Raw genomic sequence first — 21,735 nt, 5'->3', positions numbered from 1 at the left:
TGACTGCATAGTCTTCTTCTGTGGCCTGGTAAGACTGCTCCCCCCTCATGGGGAGTTCACCAGAATTTTTAACCAGATTAATCTGCCAGATTCATATAGGATTCACACTGCAATAACTCACTTAAGCTATAAAAAGATGCCAGACTTACAATCTTATCAATAGAGAAGTAGACAGATGTTAGCAGGAGTATGAGAGAATCTGACGCCTCTTTGGATTGAATAAGAAAGAATGCCATCAATAGCAACATTTGACTCTCCTCCAAAACAACTGGAAGCTTTTTTTCTTTTAAAAAGCTTGTTTCTCCTTTAGTAGTATATATTTTAATATGTTTATCCTATATTATATGTCTAAAAATCACGTATGAGTGAGTATATACCATGTGTATCTTTCTGTTTCTGGGTTACCTCACTCAAGATGATCTTTTTTATTTCCCACCATTTGCCTGCAAATTTCATGATTTTCTTATTTTTAATAGCTGAGTAGTATTCCATTGTATAAATGTACCACGATTTCTGTATCCATTCCTCCATTGAGGGACATCTAGGTTGTTTCCAGATTCTGTCTATTACAAATTGCTATGAACATAGTTGAGCAAATGTCCTTGTTGTATAGTTGAGCATATTTCAGATATATGCCTAGAAGTGATATAGTCCTAAAGAAGCTAAACAACAAGGAAGACCCTAGGGAAGGTGCTCAGTCCTTATTTAGAAGGGCAAATGTGATAGACATAAGAAGCAGGAGAAGACAGAGGACAGGAGCCTACCACAAAAGGCCTCAGAAAGACTCTACTGATGGAAGCAGAGGCCGAGACTCAGAGTCAAACTTTGGGCAGAGTGCATGGAATTTTATGAAAGAAGGGGGAGATTGAAAGACCTGGAGAGGAGACCAACAGAGCGAAAAAAAAAAAAAAAAAAAAAAAAGAAGGGGGGGGGGGCTGGTGAGCCTGCAGAGACTGATATCCCAACCAAGGCCCATGCTTGAAGAGGACCTAAAACCCCTGTTCACATATAGCCCATAGACTCAGTCTCCAAGTGGCTTTCCTAGTAAGGGGAGCAGGGCCTGTCTCTGGCAGGCTCTCTGATCACCACCCCCCGGGGCAGGGGGTGAGGGGCCGTGCAGGCTTGTCAGGCCACAGAGGAAGACACTGCAGCCAGTCCTGATGAGACCTGATAGGCTAGGGTCAGATAGAAAGGGAGAAGGATCTCCTCTATCAGTGGACTAGGGGAGGTGCAGGGGAGAAGAGAGAGGGAGGGAGGGATTGGAAGGAGGGTTGGGAGGGGAGAGGGCTACACCCGAGATACAAAGTGAATAAATTGTAATAAATAATTAATAAAAAAGTAAAATAAAATATATTAGTATATAGTTAAAAACATTTGTTTCTTGACTACTAAGATCAAAATGATGTTTATTAAAGTGGTAAGTATAAGTGAAATTGTGTACACTTTATTTCAGAAAATTTATTTGTAGCTTTAGTAGGTAAAATTCCAAATTAGGAATATATTTTAAGTAGTAAAGGAGAGGTTTGCAGACTTCAGTACAGTGTAGCTGTTTCATTCAGAGCATGGTTCAGCAAACACTAATAGAGAGACTTCAGCCATAGCAAACTAGAAAATGGAAATATTTATTTTATCTTTTAGGGGTAGTTGAGGGAAAAGGCTGGAAGAGATTAGAGAACTGGCCATTTCCTTCTTCCATAATGTTTGTTGGGTCTTAGAGAGCAAACAGTATCAGTATAAGGTTAGTCCTTCTATGCAGGCAGCTCTTCTGCAACTGGAAGGTCCAGCAACACATTCAGCCCAGAAAGTGGCTCACTGATTTAGGAAGATGTTTAGGCATCTAGAGGAGTCTAGATCAAGTTCACTATATAACTTCAGTCTGGTTCCACCTGATAGTGCTTGTCCTTTCATCAAACACAAAAGTTTCATTTGTTTTAGATACTGGGAATTTTACAAAATGTTTGACAAAGTACCTTCTTCTTTTACATCTGTATAAAAAGATTTTATAGGTAACTCTTGAAATTTGGCACAGAATCAGGTTCAAGGTTTGATGTATTTAAGCATAAATTTCATACTTTCATTTTAGGATTTGCAAAAATGAAGATCAGTGGTTTTGGAACTTTAAAATATTAGTACTCTTGTCCCCAAGAAACACAACTTTTAAAAAGTAAATAAGTATTTTAATCCTGGTTGTCATAATAAAGGCTAGCATAAAAGGAACATACTTTACAAATAATTTCAATATTCAGGCTAAGCATTCTTACAAATAAGAGCTTATTATGGAAATTCTAGCAGCCTGAACTGCTGACATCATTGTGTGGTTTAAATTAGTCTTCTGGGACCAAAAGAAAAGGCTCACAGCAATTTGTGTAACATTTTATGTCCCATTGAAACACTAATTTTCTATGACTTGTGTTAATGTTAAGCCTTTGGGGAACTTCTTACTTAAGTGGTAATATTAAATTTTGAGGTAAAGACTGATATATTTAATACTGTCTTTCTCCATGTAAACATTTATTTGTATAGTATACAGCTTAAAACAATAACTTGTATCTAATTGATAAGTATAGATGCCCTATATGAAGACACCAAAACCAGACGTAAAAATTGAACTAAGGCAGTTTGCTATTTGTGCCTATGAGTGTCATATCCAAAAGAAACTGGGGACAAAAGGCTATCTGTGGTGCCTGTTAGCATGCCAAAGCGCAGCCTGTCCTCCAGGCATACTCTGTACCAATGGCTCTCCTCAGCCCGCCTCTACCCTCAACTTCTCCAGGTCATGGGCTTTCTTTACCTCAGTTTCTCATCTCTATATGACCCTGCCATTTATGTCCAGACATACTTTTGGCCCCCATCTCAAGTGTATACTCTCTCTCTCTCTCTCTCTCTCTCTCTCTCTCTCTCTCTCTCTCTCTCTCTCTGTGTGTGTCTGTCTCTCTCGTTTTCCTCTCTTCTCTTCCATTCCCCCCTCTTGCCCCTCACCTCTCAAGGCACTGTCCATTCTGCTAGCCACATGTAGTCTACTACTTTTCCACCCTGCTCTGGACTCACCCAGATGCCTCTGCCTGTACTCTCCCTCAACCATACCTTGGAGTGGTCATGTTTTTATTTTAGACAATGAGGATGTGCTTGGCATCATTAAAGACTGGGTGTCCTAAGGAGGTTTCAGCCACCGTTTGACAGTTAACATCTGCTTTTGAAGGGAAGAAAGCATCCCATGTTTCTCTCTAGAGCTCTGATAGAACAGGTCATAGTGGCCTCACAAAGCACCTAGATAGGAATCTGAGTCCTCATTATTTAGTTGGCCATTTAAATTAAAAACATAGGTGCTCCAATTGGGCAGTAACAACAGGACCAGCATTCCAATCGTGCTTCCTGGGAAGGACGTTGGCTCCATTGCATACATGGTAGACACTGAGCTTGGCAAACAGGAAAGACATGCAAAGATGAGTTCAGCAAAGTCAACAATATAGAAAGCTGTATATGATGGTTGCCAAGCTCAGTCTCCATCGTGTGTGCTAAGGAGCCATGAAAATTCTAATTTGACCTGAACTGGTAAAACCTATTCGCTCTCAGTTTTTTGTTTGTTTGTGTTGGTTTGTTGGTTTTTGTTTCCTTGCTTGTTTTGGTTTTTGGTTTTAGTTTAGTTTTGACAGAGAGAGCAGAAAAGAACATAAAATTTGCTGGTTAGGGAGATGAGAAGGATCTAGGAAGGATTGGGAAAGGTGTAAGAACATGAATAAAAATGTATAAAAACATTTAAGTTAAAAAAAAAAACCCAGATCACCCTGGGAACCTAGTTTTCTGGAATTACAACTAAGTCTAGGACATTGCTCATGGGCTCTCTCTCCCTGTGTGTTTTTAGCAAGTACACTGATTAGTAATTAATACTGAATCTGCTCACTGAAAAAGCCATACAGAACAGTCCATTACTGCTGAATTGCTTTCATGGTGTTGCCTGGACATCTAGGATGTTTGCTGTTACTGAATGGAACAGAGCATTTCTTTTATCTTTTTACAGCCAATTGGTGCTTTGAACCCAAAGAGAGCAGTGTTTTACGCAGAGCGCTATGAGACATGGGAAGACGATCAAAGCCCGCCCTACCACTATAATACACATTACTCAACAGCGACGTCTGCGCTATCGTGGCTCGTTCGAATTGTAAGTATCATCTGAACCTAGCTGTCTGTGGTTCCAGAGTTTGCAGTGTAAGTAAATTAAATGAGAATCAAGTACATTTGGTGTTTGTTTTAATAACTAGAGACCAGTCAACAGAAAATGAACACCATGGAGCACAGGAATGCATCAAGTCTGTGATCTTCCTGAGCAGGATTACAGATATGTGCAGATTATACATGTGCACCACCACGCTTGACTTCAATTTTTTTTTTACTGTATGATCATCTTTGTAGAATTGGGTTAGGAAGCCAGTTACTTAAATTCATGTACTTATTTTTGAGCTGGGGATTACCACGTGCTGAGTGGGCACTTTGTTACTAACCCTAACCCTGCCCCACCCAGTATCCTCAAGTCAGTCATAAAGAACCCTCTGATGTGTATCTTTAATTTTAGATCAGCTAACATGTTGATGAAACAAACCCAAACCTTAAGAAACCAACTATCTACTTACAAACCACAAGTAAAGATATAAAATTGTGATCTCTTTTTTAGACCAAGCTTTTTTAAATTTTTTTTTTGACAGATCATCATTATTCTGATTGGTGCAGATTAGAAGCAAGGGTATGACTGCATCAAGGATTAGCTAAGGCTTGAGTCAGGAGTTAGTGGCTTTCTGAACTGGATCAGACTAGTTCAAGCTGGTAGTGGGCAGCCTTGAGCAGCATTATCTTCTCCTGGCCTGATGTCTTGGCTGTTTCTGATCAGTTGCCCTTTCTCTCTCTCTCTCTCTCTCTCTCTCTCTCTCTCTCTCTCTGTCTCTCTCTCTCTCTCTCTCTCTCTCTCTCTCTCTCTCTCTGTGTGTGTGTGTGTGTGTGTGTGTTTCCTGTAACTGGTATATCATTTCTGAGGAATGCAGACTTAAGCCTACTCTGCCTAGTAAGAAATTGAAGCCAATCATGGAGTTGGTTAGGCTCTAGACCAGTGTTTTTAGATTAGTCTCATCTGTCTCAGATTCAGCTTAATTGTGCAAGTTTGAAGTTAAGAGAAACCTTAACTGTTAGACCCTAAATAATTAGTGGCCAGTCCTGGTTACAGGAACCAGCCTGAGCTGCACTGCTTCAGAGGGCACTTCACATTCACGCAAGAGAATATGTCCTCTGAGTTTCACACAGAATTCTTGGAATCCACCCTGTGCTGCAGCCACAGAGATGAGCAGACTACGGAACTGAGTAGTCAAGACATAGGGGCACTGATGGCTACAGACATAAAATGTGGTCATGATTGATGTGTACTCAGAAGGAGGAAAGCAGAGAAAAAGCAAAATGACTGATAAATCCAACTGTCTGCTCGCCAGTGATTAGGCCACAAAACTAAATTTCATCTAAATGACTAATAGTCCTTTTCACTACTACCGGAGAATGACCGCCTAGCCATGAATGGACTGCAAGCAAACAAAGATCAGTACAGGAAACACAGATTTTAGATCTAGGGGAACAGGGCGTCAGTAAATTCCTATTTGCTGATTATTGTGGGAGCCAAGAAAAAAGTGGCTGCCCCTAAACAGGCCATGAACTGCCCTCCACAAGTCATCAAATTAGTCCACCTCCAGTTCGCAAGTAGCCCTAAAATCACAACACTAACACGGTTTTTGAAAACACTGAAACCAAAAGTTTTCACCTTTTTTTCCTCATCAGTCTGTGATGCCACAGCCTTGGTGAGCCACTGATGTGGGGGGAGTGGAGGGGCGCGGTCAGGAGACTCACTCAGGTCTCTTGGAGATGGGAAAAAGCCCAGAACTGCGTGTAAAAACAACAACAATGAATGTATCAATTGGGCTGTCTTGAGACTTAAATAAGGAATGTTTGACTGCATCTTGAAATAGTCACAATGATGTTTTGTGTTTTCTGTGAATGCCAATTAGTCAAATCTGGAGACAGACTGGCAAAACTCCTTTAAAGAAAACACACTTGTTCCCAAGCACCTAATTTATTTAATATTTTGTTGCTTCCAAGTAAGCTAAGCCTTTTCTCTAGTCACAAGGCACAAGCAGTTCTCTGGCTGACTTGCTGTCCCAGTGGGTGGAACCCAGGACTGGTACTGTGCAGAGGCCTGACGGTAACCTTCCTGCACACAAAGCAGTGCTGCCTCACAGCCAAGCCCGACTGACTGTTCCACAGCTTGTAGTGGCCCCAGAAAAGGAAGGAAACAGGAGGAACTAGTTCCATAAATTTTAAACCAGGCACAACCAAAATGTTACTTTTTAATCATGTTACCAATAAAAAAAAATCATTTATGCAATGTTTAATATTTTTGAACTCATTTTGAAATCCGGAGAATATGTTATATTTCTAGCACAATATAGGATTTGTTGGCTGCTGTATCAGACAGCATGGATATCTAGAGTTGCCTTTATAAAGATTCATTTAGCTCAGCAGTTTCATGGCAAGCTGTCAGAGACAAGGTACTAGAGTACTGTGGTCTAACAGCTTAGGGAGCAGTCAACTGAAGGCCAAAGGAACTTTGCTTTCTTCACTCTTTATGAAGCAGAAAATGCTTTACAATTTGTGTCATTAAGAATCAGTTCATAAAATCCAATACGTATTAAAGAAAGTATCTGTCCTCTACCTTTCAAGCCTTTTAGACCTGAAGTCATTAAATTCATTATCAGTCAATAAATTTAGTATGTCAATGATGATAATTGCATAAAAATGCTAATTAGCTACATACCTCATTACTTTAAATTAAGAATATTCTTTTATGCAAACTACCAGTGAGATCACTTGTCTGACTTGCCGCACTCTTAGAAAGACCATTTCATTGAAGGCTGCCAGACAAGTGCTGAATAAACCCTCATTCAAAAGTGGGATTTCTTCAGGTAGCTAATATACAAGACACATTGTGCTTGGACTTTTGTTCTTTCTGGACATGAAGCATCACCCCAAAGTAATCACCCGGTGCTCACTGGCCAGTACAGCCCGCAGTGACCAGTTTCCCCGGTCCACACAGTGTTTTCAGACCTTCTGTGCTAAGCCAATTCTTCAGACATTTCATAACAATAATTTAAGTTGAAGTTAAATTGGTAACATTCAAAATTTTAATTTCTACACGTGTTTTTTATGACTGATAATGTTCTTTAATGATTGAAGATAATTTCGAAATCTTACCCAGAAACTCAACTGCAGTGTGTCATTATAATAAAAACATCAGTAGACTTCGACAAGCATCACTGTTAAACCAAACTGAGTAAAGCTTTTCAGTGTGGCTATTTTGGATACTGGCACATTAGAACAGAGCATGCTCACTTAGAGGAACACAAGTGATATGCAATCAGAAGTGTGGCACACAGGTTAATTAATAGAAAATGGTGACTGATTCTAAAGTTACTTCTGAATTCTTTCAAAAGAAATAGGGGAAAATTTCATCTCAGGCCTCCACTTCATGGGGGTGTGGCCTTGAACCTGCTCATCTGCTTGCACACACCTCCAGGAACACCGAGTGCAGCAAGCCAGCCCAGGGAGACAGACCTAGCACAGGGAGCGCTCACTCAGCGTGGGCCTGCCTTCTCCCTCTGTGAGGGTCCACATCCCTTCAGATCTGCATCTTTCCTTTGTCCTGCTTACATATGATTGGGTTTGGTTCGGGCTATTAAATGGAGTGAAGAGAAGAAAAGGAAAGAAAGTTCCATGTTTCTAGGGTGGAATTATCTGGTGTGTAGTGGTTCCAAGGCAAGGAAGGTGGCCAGTGTCTTTGGAGGGATTCAGTCAGCTGCTGTCTAGGGGCACAAAGCTGGTGGTTGTTTGATAACTGTGTCAGGTAAGATATATCAAGCCTTCTCTTGGTTATTTCATTAAATCTTATCCAATTCTCGTAATTACCCCAAAGATTATTGTCAGCATCAGTTTATAGAAACAGTGTAACAGAGGCAGTGACATGACAGAGTTATGTAAAGGGACTTGCCTGAAATAGGTAAATTGTACAACCAAATTTTAAAACTAATCAGGCAGATTTTGCTCAATTTAGTGATCAATTTATTGTTATTATTTTTTAATTTTTTAATAGTCCAATTTTTATTAATTTAATGATCATATATGCCACATTTACCATCTGACTTTTATTTGTAAATTAAAATTAGTAAATTAAAAACAAGTTAATGTGAGAGATACCTCAGACAGTTTTTATTCTGATTTTTAGTGACATCCACTTGTCTCTGACATAACTTAAAACCTTAAAAGAGAGAACTTCCGCCTGCATATTTGATTTTCAGGTGAAATAATTCATCCCCCTTTTTCTTGTATTTTGTTTATCATTCATGGTCTTGTCTCTTCCATTTCACTTTTCTATCATCCAAAACTGAAGATGATATATTACAAATTTAGAAAATTGATGACTATTCACACTAAATTTCAGAAAGATCCTGAAAAAGGTAAATAAGGTTGCTACCGTGTGGCCACCCCCTAAGATTAGTAGCAGAGCAAGGACTGTAAAGGGACAAAGGAAACATCTAAGACATTAAGAAAGAAATGGGGTGTGTATTAAAGAAGAGAGACAAATAATTAGGACAGTATCCTGCAGACTAACATCATCAAACTTTCGAATGATTTTTGTCATTTATCCTTCCCATCATCACAGAAAAAGCTTAAATGTACCAGCGGAAATACACATTTGCCTTTGTTCTGCTTGTAGGTAAGTAAGGAATCCTTAGAGAGAATGAACATTATGTACCCTTTTTGGAGGCAAATTTAATGATGCCAAAAGCAAGCTGTCCCCCTCAGCATAAAACCTGCAGCTCAGGAATTAAAGTGGAATGTATGCCTAGGCCTTATAAGGGTGTCATCCCAAGGGCTCCTGCTACGGAAAGATGCCCTGGTTGATAGACACAGTACTAACAATCCTGATCAAAGGCAGCAGTCACAGAGTACTAGAATTTTCCAGTCTCAGCTGCATTCCCTTTGGTTCATTCCTTATTTAGTGGATTATGTCATGAAGAATCTTTATGTACCAGGAGTTAAGCTGAGTATTAGAGATGAAATAGAGAATGAGATAGACAGGGATGCTTCCATAGTGGGGAATGCAGTCAAGGGAACTGTAAGAACAATGTTCAGAGTCTGGGAAGGCTACTTTTAACATACAGGGAGGAGAACTGCAGTCAGTCCAAATTCCTCCCAGGGGCAAGTGTCTAGTGATAGAAAAGGATGTTTGCGTCTTGCAGAAGGAATACCATACACTAAGGGTCCGAAGCTAAAGCAACTGGCTAAGCCCCGAGCCCAAGCAGAAAAGAGTGTGAGAACTAAGAATGCACAGTTGAGACTTCCTCCAGATCTCCCTGGGGCTGTCTGGTGTCGAATCTGTGCTTGGGTAGCCCTTAGCTACTCCAAGATGGACATCACCAAACTCATTCTCCACTGTAGTGGACAAGGTCAGAGTAAGTAGCTTGCCTTATTGTGGTGTTAGTGTGCATAGGTTGTGTAAGGGAGCTCACAGTATGGCACAGACACACCCAGACACCAAATCCTCAGCACAAAGGAGAGAGGGGCAAGGGCGAGGGGTTGCCTTTGCATTGGACCAAGAGATCAGGTAATATGTAGGAATGACCTTTATCCAAGGCTCGGTATTCTGCCTATGGAGGGCCTCGGGTAATTGTGTGTATACATACATATATATGTATGCACACATGTACACATATATGTACATGTCCGTATATACATATGTATATGTATGTATATCAGTGGACATATACGCATGTATACAAATGTGTACATATGTGTGTGCATATATATGTATTTGTGTGTGTGTATGTGTGTTTCAGATGATCCAGTGACTGATTTTTTTGTTTGTTTGTTTGCTTAGGAGCCATTCACAACCTTCTTCCTCAATGCGAATGATGGGAAGTTTGACCATCCAGACCGAACCTTCTCATCCATTTCCAGATCATGGAGAACCAGTCAGAGAGATACCTCCGATGTCAAGGTATATAGTTTATTTATCATTTATAGTCATGGAACTTTAACATTAGTTGGCATTTTTATTTTTAAGTAAAAAAAGATATATGACATTTTATATTATAACTTTGTTCCATCATATTAAAGTTGTAAACTACATCTAATCTTAAGGAAAATCTGTTGTTGTTGTTTTGTTATTGTTGTTTTTGTTGTTGTTGTGTGACCCATTTAGTTTAACTAAGGCCATCCTTGGTTAGACTAAACTTGGTTAGACTGGTATATTGGAAATATCCATTGGAGCCTAGTGGGACGGTCAGTAGTGGGTCCATAACTGAAAGAAATGATTGCCTCCTTTCCTTAAACACATAGGCAATGATTCAGCAGTGAGGGTAGACCTCCCTGAGATCCCCCTCCATCCTGGCTGTTGATGGGCCCATTCATGTGCCAACATGGTGTAGTCATTGGTAATTTCTCAAAGTTCATGACTGCAGTCACCTGGAAGATGGTATTTGCAGTCTTTCTCCCTTCCTTCTAGCTCTGACCATGTTCCTATGTCCACAGTTAGAGGGGATAGCACATATATCTTATTTAGGACTGAGCACTCAGCCCTCACTTATTCTCTGCACCTTGTATAGCCATAAGTCTCTGCCTCTTGGCAGCTCACTGGGAAGTCAGGTTTCTGTGATTAAGGCTGGGAGTGGATATAAACATGCATTTAGAAGGTGGTTTGATACACTCTAGTTAAACAACAGAACTAAGCTCCTCACTAGTTCCTATGATGCCCCAACTGTGGGCTTTGGGTAAGATTTACAGTACCAGGTATGGATTCCTTCTTGTGGTAAGGGCCTTAAACACAATCTGAGTAGTGTTGTAGCCACTTATCAGCTATGCCACCATAGCCCAAATGAACAAGACCTTACAAAAGATGAGGTTGGCATTGTAGCTTGTAGCCACATTTCTTCCCTAGCACCTTGTATGTCAGCTTCTAGCACTTTAAAAGCTGGCGGAGGCTTCCAGCTCAGTTCAAGCTTGATTTTTCTATAGCATGCAATCGAGGTGTGTGGTGACCTTAGCAATAGGATCTTATCATCTAGTTCCAGTGTACAACTAAGAGGAATGGCAAAGCGATGTTCTAGAGCCTTCTGGGGTCTCCCTAACCAACAAGGAGTAAGGAGCTACCCCATACTTAGTACTGGAGGTTTTTGTTAATAACCGGTAGCTTCAGTTAAGAACCATCCAAAAGTAACTCAGGATTTTTTGCCTGTGTTTGTCAACTAATATGTTTCTTTTTTTATTATTCCAAACAAATAAACAAACCCTGTCTAATCCAGATGGCATAATCAGGAGATGGAGAGAAAAATCCCATAACTTACCTTTCCTGCTGTTCACCAAACACTGTGGGAATTGAATCTGACCTTAATGTGTCATAGTGTTATAGCTGACCCAGCTTTGGGTTTGTGTAGCCGGGGGCAATTAATAAAGCATTAATGACAAGACCCATTTAAAATGCAGGCTTTTCTGTGCAGCCTTAGCCTTTACTTAACTGCCTGGGGATACTGTGCAGCAATCCACATTAGATTAAACCAGCACACACAATTCTCAAAAAGGAAGCAGAGCAATTTTACAGTTGGTGCAACTTAACTGTTATTAAGTACTAGGATTTGTTAATTGTATATATATGCCCCTTTTTAAAAGAAAAAGAAAAGGATTACATGGTTATGATGATGCATGAGGAAAAGGTGCTCTCTCTTTCCTCTTTTTCTGATAGTAAAATCACGTGATAAAGTTATTACGTAGGAAGTTTCTATTTTCAGCACCCCCGTTTTTTATGGAGCCTTTTTTCTACCGCTTCCACTCAGTGCAACACTGTCAGGTGTACCTGAATTTAGGGTTTAGCCCTACAGAAAGGAGCTGGCTAAGCTCAGCTGTTTGGTTTGCATATCTGGCTATCCAAAACATTTATACAGGGCAATACAGTATCAGCAGGCTGGGAAGAAGTTTTGAGTGAATGTAAGCTGTGGAGTCACTTCTTTTAGAGAGCAAGTCACGGAATGTTAAAGCATACTGGAGCACATCCACGTTTTATTTGTTTCTATGACCGTTTATCTGTCTTAATTTATGCATGTAGCATTCGCATTTAGAAAGAGCTAGGGTTTTAATCTAAAGCCCTGATGAATTAAATGTGGTGGCCACACTTATCTAACAGTCTTAACTTCTCTAAGAATTTCAACTAAAATATCCATAAGCCATCAATCCAACTGAGTACCCCGGAAATCAGGGAGGGGCCTGCTCTTGTTTAAAGCATCCAGAGAGCAAGACAAAAGCTGGGAGCTGGAAGGCACTCCACAGGCAGCAGCCTCTCAACCTCCTGTTAACAAAATCACCCGATGAACAGTGTGCATGGGAGTTAAATATTCTTTTATATAACTGAAGATTTCCATCTCAAGCCAGAGCTACATCCTCACTTTATCAAACTATTCCAAGTGAAAATACATCCTCTCTGTTCCTAGCATCGTAACAAAGCACTGGCGTTTTACTTAACTCAGAGGTCCAGCCTCACATGCCCACACATACATGATGAGGTCAGTCATTTCTAATTTATTGATTTAAACACACTTCTCAACTTTCCTTTCCATCCTGAGAACTGGGTCAGTGTTTCAACTACCAGATACTGCAGCAACCTGCCAAATCCCTGGCAGCCTTTTGTTACCTTTTAAGGAAACTTCACAGTTGGTTGCTGACTGTGGTACTTGACTACCCAAAGTCAGGCATCAAGGAAAGTAGCAATGTGACAATCTCTGGAAGGGGTTTGTTTTTGTTTGTTTGTTTGGTTGGTTGGTTGGTTTTCAGGCAGCCCTCCTGAGCCCCCCCGCCCCCACACCTACACCACACACTTAATTGGTTTATAAGGAGCACACTTCCGTGCCTTGACATTACACAGACTACTGTGTCAGTTCTCCCTGGCCGGCTCTCTTGGCCCTTGCATACTGTGTGTTTACATTTCAGGGTCTCTTTCTTCAGCAAGACTACATGTTCACACCCAGAGCAATGCACTTCTGCATCCTGAAGTGTATTTTATTACAGTTGTTAAGGTCAAGGCTGAAGAGAGTATCCTGGAGTAGAAGTTCTGTGTACCTTGTATGTATTTGCAAAGGGTGATTCCTAATAATGGCTAATGGCGCCAGTGGCTCAAGGGCATCTGCATGTTTAATTTTTAAACATATTTTCAAACCATCATCCCCGGGGATGACATTTTCCTCCCTAAAGCCATGTGTTAGGCTGCTCCTTCGCCATCCGCAAGTGTCCTGTTGTAAGAAGTAGTGTAGCTGATGCTGCTCTAGGAAATGCGTTAGCATGAGCAACACCATCTCTGAACTCACCCTGCCTTTCCAATGCCTCACAACACTTTAATGTAATTACTGACCATAAGGTGACACATGGTGTTTGTCTATTTGCGGTTTGGTCTTCTGCCTTCTGAATGGTTGAAAACAGTCTTTGAAATTACAGATAGAAGCCAGGTGTGGTGGCACATGCATTCAATCCCAGCACTTGAGAGGCAAAGACAGGCAGATCTCTTGAGCCAGCCAGGTTGGTCTGCAGAGTGAATTCCAGGACAGCCAGGACTACTCAGAGAAACGCTGTCTCAAAAGAAATAAAGAAATCCCAGACAATGTAGCTTCTGTCAGGTTTCTAATCCACATGTACTCACATCTGTGGATGTATGTGTGATATGTGTGTGTAAGTAATCGCACATACTATGTATAATATAAGAATGTATTGTTTCTGTCATGTGTGTGCTTGTGTGTGTGACCAGTCACGTATGTCCACATATGTTCCAGTGCTTTCTAATACAGCATCAGAATGTGGGTCTTATGACAAAATGTTAGTGTTTGTGAAGTCTTTAAAAACAATCAGTGGTGAGTTGGAATTTTCCTAATTTTATGATTCCAACATTGATTCAGATATTTTTCACTCTAAAATAATGACTGATTCAGCAGGGAAGAGTGAGTTACTAAGAATAATAATCCCCCTAACTGCTGGAGCATGGATTTTTATTTGTTTCTACACTGTAATACAGCAATTTACTTGTTTTTAAGGAAACATGTTTTTGTTTCCAAAGAAGAAAATTATCTCTGCATTATATACTGACTTAGATACCCTTGCAGGAAAGGCTGGGAATGCAGTGGATGGTTTTATTCTGTCTCTCTCCATTAATGTCAGGCTCTTCCTGTGCTAATGAACCCAAGCTGGATAGGAAGGGGAGCTGCCCAAGTGACTCCTGAGGAGAGGCCCCTGGAGTGGAGTCAAATTGTATTTTGATTTTAAATTTCTTTCCTTCAGCCATGCCCTGCGAGCAGAGATATTTCACTTAGAGATGTTCTTACACTAATTTTCCTTAATACCTTCCGAAGTTGTGACGCTACTTTCTGAATAGCTATGTAGACGTTAGAAAAGGTGGCTGTGACACCATGTCATTAAGGTGACGTAGTGTAAATTAATGCAGTTAATGGAGGTGCTCACACTGCCTCAGTGACCCATTATGAGCTCTCGTGGAATTAACAGATGCCCAGGCATCAATCTTTGGGAAAAGGATAGAAAAGCGCTGGCAGCTTTAAAACCTCACAGTGAATTATATTAGGAAAGTGAAAACGTCTGGGTTAGATTTGATTTCACCAGGAAGCCATAAAATGGTACAGCTCTCAGCAAAATATATTAAACTGAAATGTCAGATTTGATGCAATAGGTACACAATTATGATAGTGTTAATAGTGGTCTTCTATCATCCTAAGACATACTTTCCAGTTCAATTTCTCAGCAGCTTGAACTTGTCATAAGCTTATAAATTAGAAATTGTGTTTGAGGATATTTTCCTATTTTTGACAGAACGCATATACTACTATTAACTGTACCATGGGATTTTAGTATAGCTGTTAAAATAAACTAGGAAATCACATTTGCAGACACAAAATAGCTGTTACAGTATCCAATTTGCCATTTTTTTAATAAAATTCTATGTCTTTCTGTACTGTTTTTCATTTAGCAAAATTTAAACTCCTTGGATTTTTCCTTAAAAGCAGCTGTTTAACAGCAGTGTGTGTGTGTGTGTGTGTGTGTGTGTGCGCACGCGCGCGCGCGCGCGCGCGCGCACACACGCACTCACACTCCCATTGAGAATAACAACAGTCGCTGTTCCTTGGTGAGCTTTGTCTAGTGTTCCTGCATGGAAGCAGAGGCAATGGTGCCTGCCTTTGGTTGTCTTGCTAAGAGTTTTGGAAAAAAGTTTCCCAGGCACTAAGAGACTTTCACAAGCTTTCACACAGGAAGGTACAAAGGAGACCAGAGCCAGCAGGGTCTGCTCATCTGCTGTCTGTCTGAGGCTTACCACACCTTGTGCCCCTGATTCTTTCCTCTGGGGCCTCGGCTTTGCCCTCTGAGTCATTCTTTTTCATGCATTGCCTCTCCTTGCAGTTGAACACTTTTCTGCCCGCTTCCTTGCAGGAAGTTAGGGTGAGGTCTCTGCCTGTTGGTCCAGCAGCTATAAAAACATTCAGCCACTCTGTATATTTAATCATAGTTCAGTATTAGGAAAACAACAACAACTACTCAAATCTTTTGAGACCAGAGGCTGTGACTTAGAACACTGTCCCAACGCCTAGAAGATGCTTAGACTTCACTGTGTAACTGTACCTACCACCTTTAGTATTCTTCACATAGCTCTGAGGAGAGCGTCTACACCCCTGAACTGAGCCTGAACAGTTTTTTCCTTATCTCTCATAATATCTTGTCCATACACCCTGATCACTTTGAGCATCCTGCCACAAAAGTTCCTTGGATGCGATTTCTTTAGGCACTTTGAAGGGGCTGCCAGATGCAGCCTTTTTGTTAACTTCATACCGCTGCATCACTTAGGGAGTGCCTGCCTGCTCACCAGTCCCTCACATTTTAAGCCTTTACTAGTACAGTGCTTCTTTAATCCTCACTTTCTCTTTCAATAATTTCTATGTAGCAGGCCACCCCCAAATTTACAAATTTAAAACAGTTCCTTGGCAATATGCAATCAGTCTCAGCCAGGATAGTTGGACTCCTTTCCACAGGACACCTGAGCTCTTTGGCTGGGCAAATTTTCACCCTCTCTCTGCATCTATGTTCATATCTATAAAATGGGGTGGTAAGACTTTCACCCTATGAAGTTGTTTGTCAACACTAAGAATACACGTGTAGTACTTAGCATTATGGCAGGATATAGTAAGATCTGGTTATGCTATCTTCAGCTTTAAGATTGAGTGGCCCAAAGCATGGTCTCATTGATTCCTGATCTGGGCTAAGAGTTAAAGATGTCATTACACAAAATTGGCACGATCAGAGGTGATGCTCTCTTAGTCTTTATATTATCATTAAAATAAACAAATATTTTAAATAATATTGGTATAAATATGAGAGGTTACCAGTACCCTACATTTACATACTAACTTTCAATAAAATTGACTAATTGAGACAATATTTAAAGCAATAAAACAGACATAAAACTTGACATAAAACAGCTGCATCTGCTGTTTCTTCCTAGACTTCTGTGTTTTGTCTTCCTTCTTCATCAAAACCACCAACCCCCCCCCCAATTTTGTGTGAGACAACTATTACAATTACAATTACTCTAGTGTTTTAAATCCCCAGTGGTCTTGCCAATAAGTTGTTCAAAGTCGGAAATTCCATGATAGACAGTTAAAAACACGTCTATCTAGTGGATGTTGCCACTGTTGGAAATGTGAGTGGTTCATTCAAATTTCAAACTCTAACAGCTCATTCCAGTAGTGTGGGTAGCAGTCTGGTTTATGAGCACATCTTGTTTGGCCAGATGAAGAAGAGAAGAGACAGTCCTTGCCTAGGGCTGTCCTCAAGGCCCTGGCTAACACACATCAATGGAGATGGGGCATGATCAAGGCTAAGGTGATTACCAGGGAAAGGGGTGAGGGATCATCCAGAAGTTTTATTAAAGAGAGGTAAGAAACGTAAGTATGGATGGAAGGTAGAGGATAGTGGGGGTAGGTCAAACCGGAGAACCAGAGAGAGGAGGCAGTGTGGGGATCATATAACAGAGGACATTAGTTGAAAGCTGGGTTGTCAGCTGAATTTTCAAGAACAGCAAGGACCATGATTGACTACAGAAAGATCTGTGCGAGGAAGCCGAAGGGACACTTGGAAGGGAAAGGGAAGAGGTGCAGTTTGCCGGTGAGCAGCAGCAGGAGGGACAAAAGGAGGGCAGTAGCAAGGTGAGGAGCATGAGTGTTGAGCAAGGCCACAGTGAGATGCCGAGAAAAGGAGAAATCAGGTCAGGTCTGTAGATGTGAAAAGAAAAATTTCAAAGACCTAAATGTAGAAGGGGAAAGAGAGAAGGGACTGAAAGCTATAAGGTGAACAGACATGCTTGCTGTCGACCATGGCAGTGCTGTCAGTAGAGAGTGTGGTTCCACAAGCTGGTCATTCCTAGACTGGCAAGGGGATACAGTCCAACAGTCCTGAGGACTGGAATGGTTGGGCCATGACGTGTTTTCCCAAGACTCGTCACACTGTCTGGAACTTAGACCTTTGCTCCATGAAAAAGTAAATGTCTGAGAAGTATATCCTGGATTTTAGAAAGACTTCTGTCCAACTGATTTAATACAAGAATACTGATTCTTACTAAACTTAGCTTCATTCATGTAGAAAATTCATTTATATAAACCCTATCATGCCAGAGAAAATGAATATAGATATTGCCTCCTTGTCACTTAGGAAATCATAAGACTATGTCTCAATCAGTTTCACACAGAGCCTTGCTAAGAGACACTGATGGAGGAGTTGCATCGACTTTAATGGAAGATGCCATGAAGGAAAAGCCCTGTATATATTTTAGAAAACCGAGGCCCCGTTATCTGAAGACTATTTCTTTCTGGTGGTTTTCATTCTCCCCATGCATCCCTGGAGGGGACCACATTAGATTGAAATTTCAGGTAGCATTCTGTCAGCAGGGATCCTACAGCATGACTTAATGTCTTACTTTTCACGATACAGTGTAAAGCTGATCTAACCCTCATTTTGAAATTTAAGAGGCTGTATATAGTACACTTGAAAGCCATTATAGTTTGACTTGTTTTTCAACTTCTCTAGTTATTTACAAAAAAAAAGTCAAAAAATAAAACCTTTAAGGTCTCCAAAACATTTTTCTCTATTCAGATTTATTGTAATGAGGCATAGACCTCACAGTGGTAGTCAGGCTCATCTTGAACCCAGATATTTATGCCATCCATATTTCATAAAATAAATCATCCTTATATCCAGCTTATCCACAGTTATCTTAAAACTTGATGATAAGTGTGGGTTCTGTTGTACTCAGTGGTGGGTGTAAAATAACTTGATTGGAGTTGGGGTCCCACTCTGGTGAGCAGTGCCAAGCTCAAGGTTCTGTCTAACCTCAGCACTGGATACAGAAACTATTGTGTAATTTAAAAGTAAAATGAATTCCGTAAATACCATGTATTATAGTCGGTACTATAATAAAATCAAAAGTAGCAAACATTGTAATTTTTTAACAAATCCTGACAGTGACATTTTAGCTCAGATAGTGTTAATATGCATAAAATGTCCCTGCGCAGACTAGACTTGTTGGTACAGCTTCATACATTCATTTGTTGGCACTGTTGTAAACTGCTGTTAATTTGTACCCATTTCTCACTGTGTCTGTTTGTATGCTTGTGTGCTTTGTTTTACTGAAGAATAAACCTAGGGCCCCAGCAGCATTCTAGGCAAGGGCTCTCTCTTCTGAGCCACACAGGCCCTCAGGTCTACATACCTGTTTCTCAGGAGTCACAGTAAGGAAAAGATGTTAAAGTGAATTTTGTTAAAGAAATATTTCATCTTCTTGGACTCCTAATTGTTTTTAAATGGAGAATAGAAGGACTAAAATTAGGTCAAGAATTTGTCTTCTTTTATAGTGGGTAAAAGCAATAATTTTGTTCAAATGATTTTACTAGCTGGCTAATAAGGTACATCTTTTTTTCTGCACAGGAACTAATTCCGGAGTTCTACTACCTACCAGAGATGTTTGTCAACAGTAATGGGTACCAGCTGGGTGTCAGGGAGGACGAAGTGGTTGTTAATGACGTGGACCTTCCTCCCTGGGCCAAGAAGCCAGAAGACTTCGTGCGGATCAACAGGATGGTAAGAAAATCAGTTTCTGCTGGAATAGGAATGAAGAAATTCACACCTTCTGTGGTCTTGTTTTCACCTGTTGCCAGGTGTCCTTAACATCTACAAATACAAGGCCAAAATCTTAGAAGCAGTGACAGGATTCAGCTGTAGTCTTCTGAGGGAATCCTCTTTTATAAAGCAGGCTTCTTTGAGGAGAGTTGATGAGGTGATATTTCAGTTCTGTCTGTGTGTTCCCTTGGGAAGAGGCAATCAGACAAGCGTCTGCTGACCAATGTCACGCATTCTGAACAGTTTAAAATAAATGTCCTTTCCCTACTTTTGTCTACTGTAACCAGCACATCTGCATACTTTTCTTATTCATGGATATATTCAAGACAGGAGAAAGCTATGCTTGGAGTGTTTTTATACATGGGAAGTTAGCTGTAAAGCACACCTCATGTTGTAGTTGTAATACACCTAGCTTGCAAGAAAGCGCCCATCTCATAGCATTTAAAAATTTCGCACGGCAGAGATCCCAGTGTTCAAATGCATATGTAAATAATGTCTGCATGTAAGGACTTTCATAGATTTCAATAGATTTTACCATTGTTAATGAGATTTTCATCTTTGTGTGATTAGGGTGCATGGGAGATGAACCATGCTAGAGTACTAATAATGTTAAGAATTGTGACAATGATGACAGTGGCTCAAAAAAGCACATCTTAGCCCTATTTGCTCACTCACAAGTCTCTTCACCTGTCTCACCAATCTGTTCTTCATGTTGGCAGTTGATTTTTAATCACATAATTTCCACACGTCACAATAGGAGTCATAGGTCATGCAGTGCCCTTTGGGAAGAGTATTATTGATATTTATGTGGCACATTGAATAATTCACACCCTGAGAGGTTTAACATGAGTGGGTTTGGCCTATTCAGAGCGGTACAACCCTCACCACAATCAATTGGGAGGCGTTTTGTCACTCTGTAAAGAAAACCCCAACAACCTGTTAGTATTTTACCCTGTTTCCCCAGCTTGCTCATCCCACCCAGACAGCCCCAGGTAACACTGCCTCACTGTGTCTCTAACCTTCTACCTCTCTGCCTGTCTTAGACATTTCGCACACGCAGTCCTAAGGCACAGCTCTGTATGTCCTTCCTATCCTGGGCTTTCTGTCACACTCTCAGGACAAATGTCTTCTTTTACAGCTGTATTTTTGATATTTAAGAAATACTCAACTTTTGATATACTTCATTTTAAGGAATCATTGCAGTTGTAATAATCCTACACCTAAAAGCACCATATTGGGGCTCGTCAAGACGATCCATACCTTTTAATCCTAGCAGGAAGAGGCCCGCCAATCTCTGTGAGTCCCTGGCCTGCCAAGGCTGCATAGTGGAACCCTGTTTCAAAACACTGTAGGATTTGGTACTTTCATTCATTTTTTATCTGAGTTTGGAACAAGTGTGCATTCCATAAGTTTTGTGCATGTTCCTTCTCATTTCTCCTTGAACAGTAGATTATTATTTGAATTTATACATAAGCAGTGTATACTTCTAAAATTCTCTACTTACTTTTAAAATGGATCATCCATTGACACCCTGTCTTTACATGCTTGAAAGTTGCATGTAACACCATTATATAGATAACAGACATGCAGTCTGGAAGCTTTTGCATGTCATTGTGTCTCAGTGACATCATTCCACAATGTCTTCACAGCGCAGACCACACCTCCTGACAGCTGAATGGTGAACACTTACTGAGTGAATGAACACTAGGGCAGTAGTTTTGTTGCTGTAAGCATGTGTAGTCTGGATTACTCTAAATTAGCCAAAATCAGTGAATCCAGAAAAGTAGCAGAAGTTGTTGGGCCAGAGCTTGGAAATAGCAGAGTCCAGATTCAAGTACAGAAAAAAAAAATGTAACTCTCCGATCCCACTATAGCCAAAATGCTACCACCTTTGTGTCAACTCTCCCTTCTGCAGTTCTTAGATTACCAGACTTCTGCTTTTAGGTTAGTGATTTGACTCATGTCCTTTTTCATCATCACGAAGCTTTTCGAGGCAAGCCATTCACTGATCAGGATGGCAAGCACACTGACTTAACATGGACTGAGGAGAAGGGGTTAGCTACCTGTGTATCTACTGAATGACACATTCCCTAACCCAGAGGCATTTACACAAAACCAAGCTGAGACTGTACTAGAAACTGTATGCTGTGCTCTTGACATGAGGCTCTGTAGACAGCTCACTAGAGGCCACTGCTGCTTCTGAGTTCAAACAAGGCCACATTTCCTAATGGCAACATGTCTTTCTCAGTGCCACACATTTCATGAGGTGAAAAAGTACTTAAGAAAAGGGACTTTTTGAAAAAGAGGAACATTAAAAAAAAATTGAGACTTTGAGAAGACAAGTTGGCAAAAGTGAGTGTGCTCCTGCAGGAAGAAAAAGGACTTAACTTTAAAGACAGGAAAGTGGCCACCAGTGTGCCATCTACCCTACTGGCCTGGTGTCTC

At 40.6% G+C, this 21,735-nt stretch overlaps 1 protein-coding gene across 3 annotated transcripts in view; it reads left to right on the top strand.

The window, feature by feature from the left end:
• Nbea (neurobeachin) overlaps window positions 1-21,735 on the top strand; it is a 525,499-nt gene that overhangs the window by 452,178 nt on the left and 51,586 nt on the right. For all 3 annotated transcript variants that reach the window (XM_060378339.1, XM_060378338.1, XM_060378340.1), the window contains 3 exons: window positions 4,019-4,159; window positions 9,965-10,084; window positions 19,099-19,251. In XM_060378339.1, coding sequence (XP_060234322.1) covers window positions 4,019-4,159; window positions 9,965-10,084; window positions 19,099-19,251 — 414 coding nt within the window. The remainder of the gene's footprint in view (window positions 1-4,018; window positions 4,160-9,964; window positions 10,085-19,098; window positions 19,252-21,735) is intronic.

Source organism: Meriones unguiculatus, chromosome 2, assembly GCF_030254825.1.
Source record: "Meriones unguiculatus strain TT.TT164.6M chromosome 2, Bangor_MerUng_6.1, whole genome shotgun sequence".
NCBI classification, from domain to species: Eukaryota; Metazoa; Chordata; class Mammalia; order Rodentia; family Muridae; genus Meriones; species Meriones unguiculatus.
Note: the sequence above shows the minus strand (reverse complement) of the source record. Positions and strands in the feature narration are given on the sequence as shown.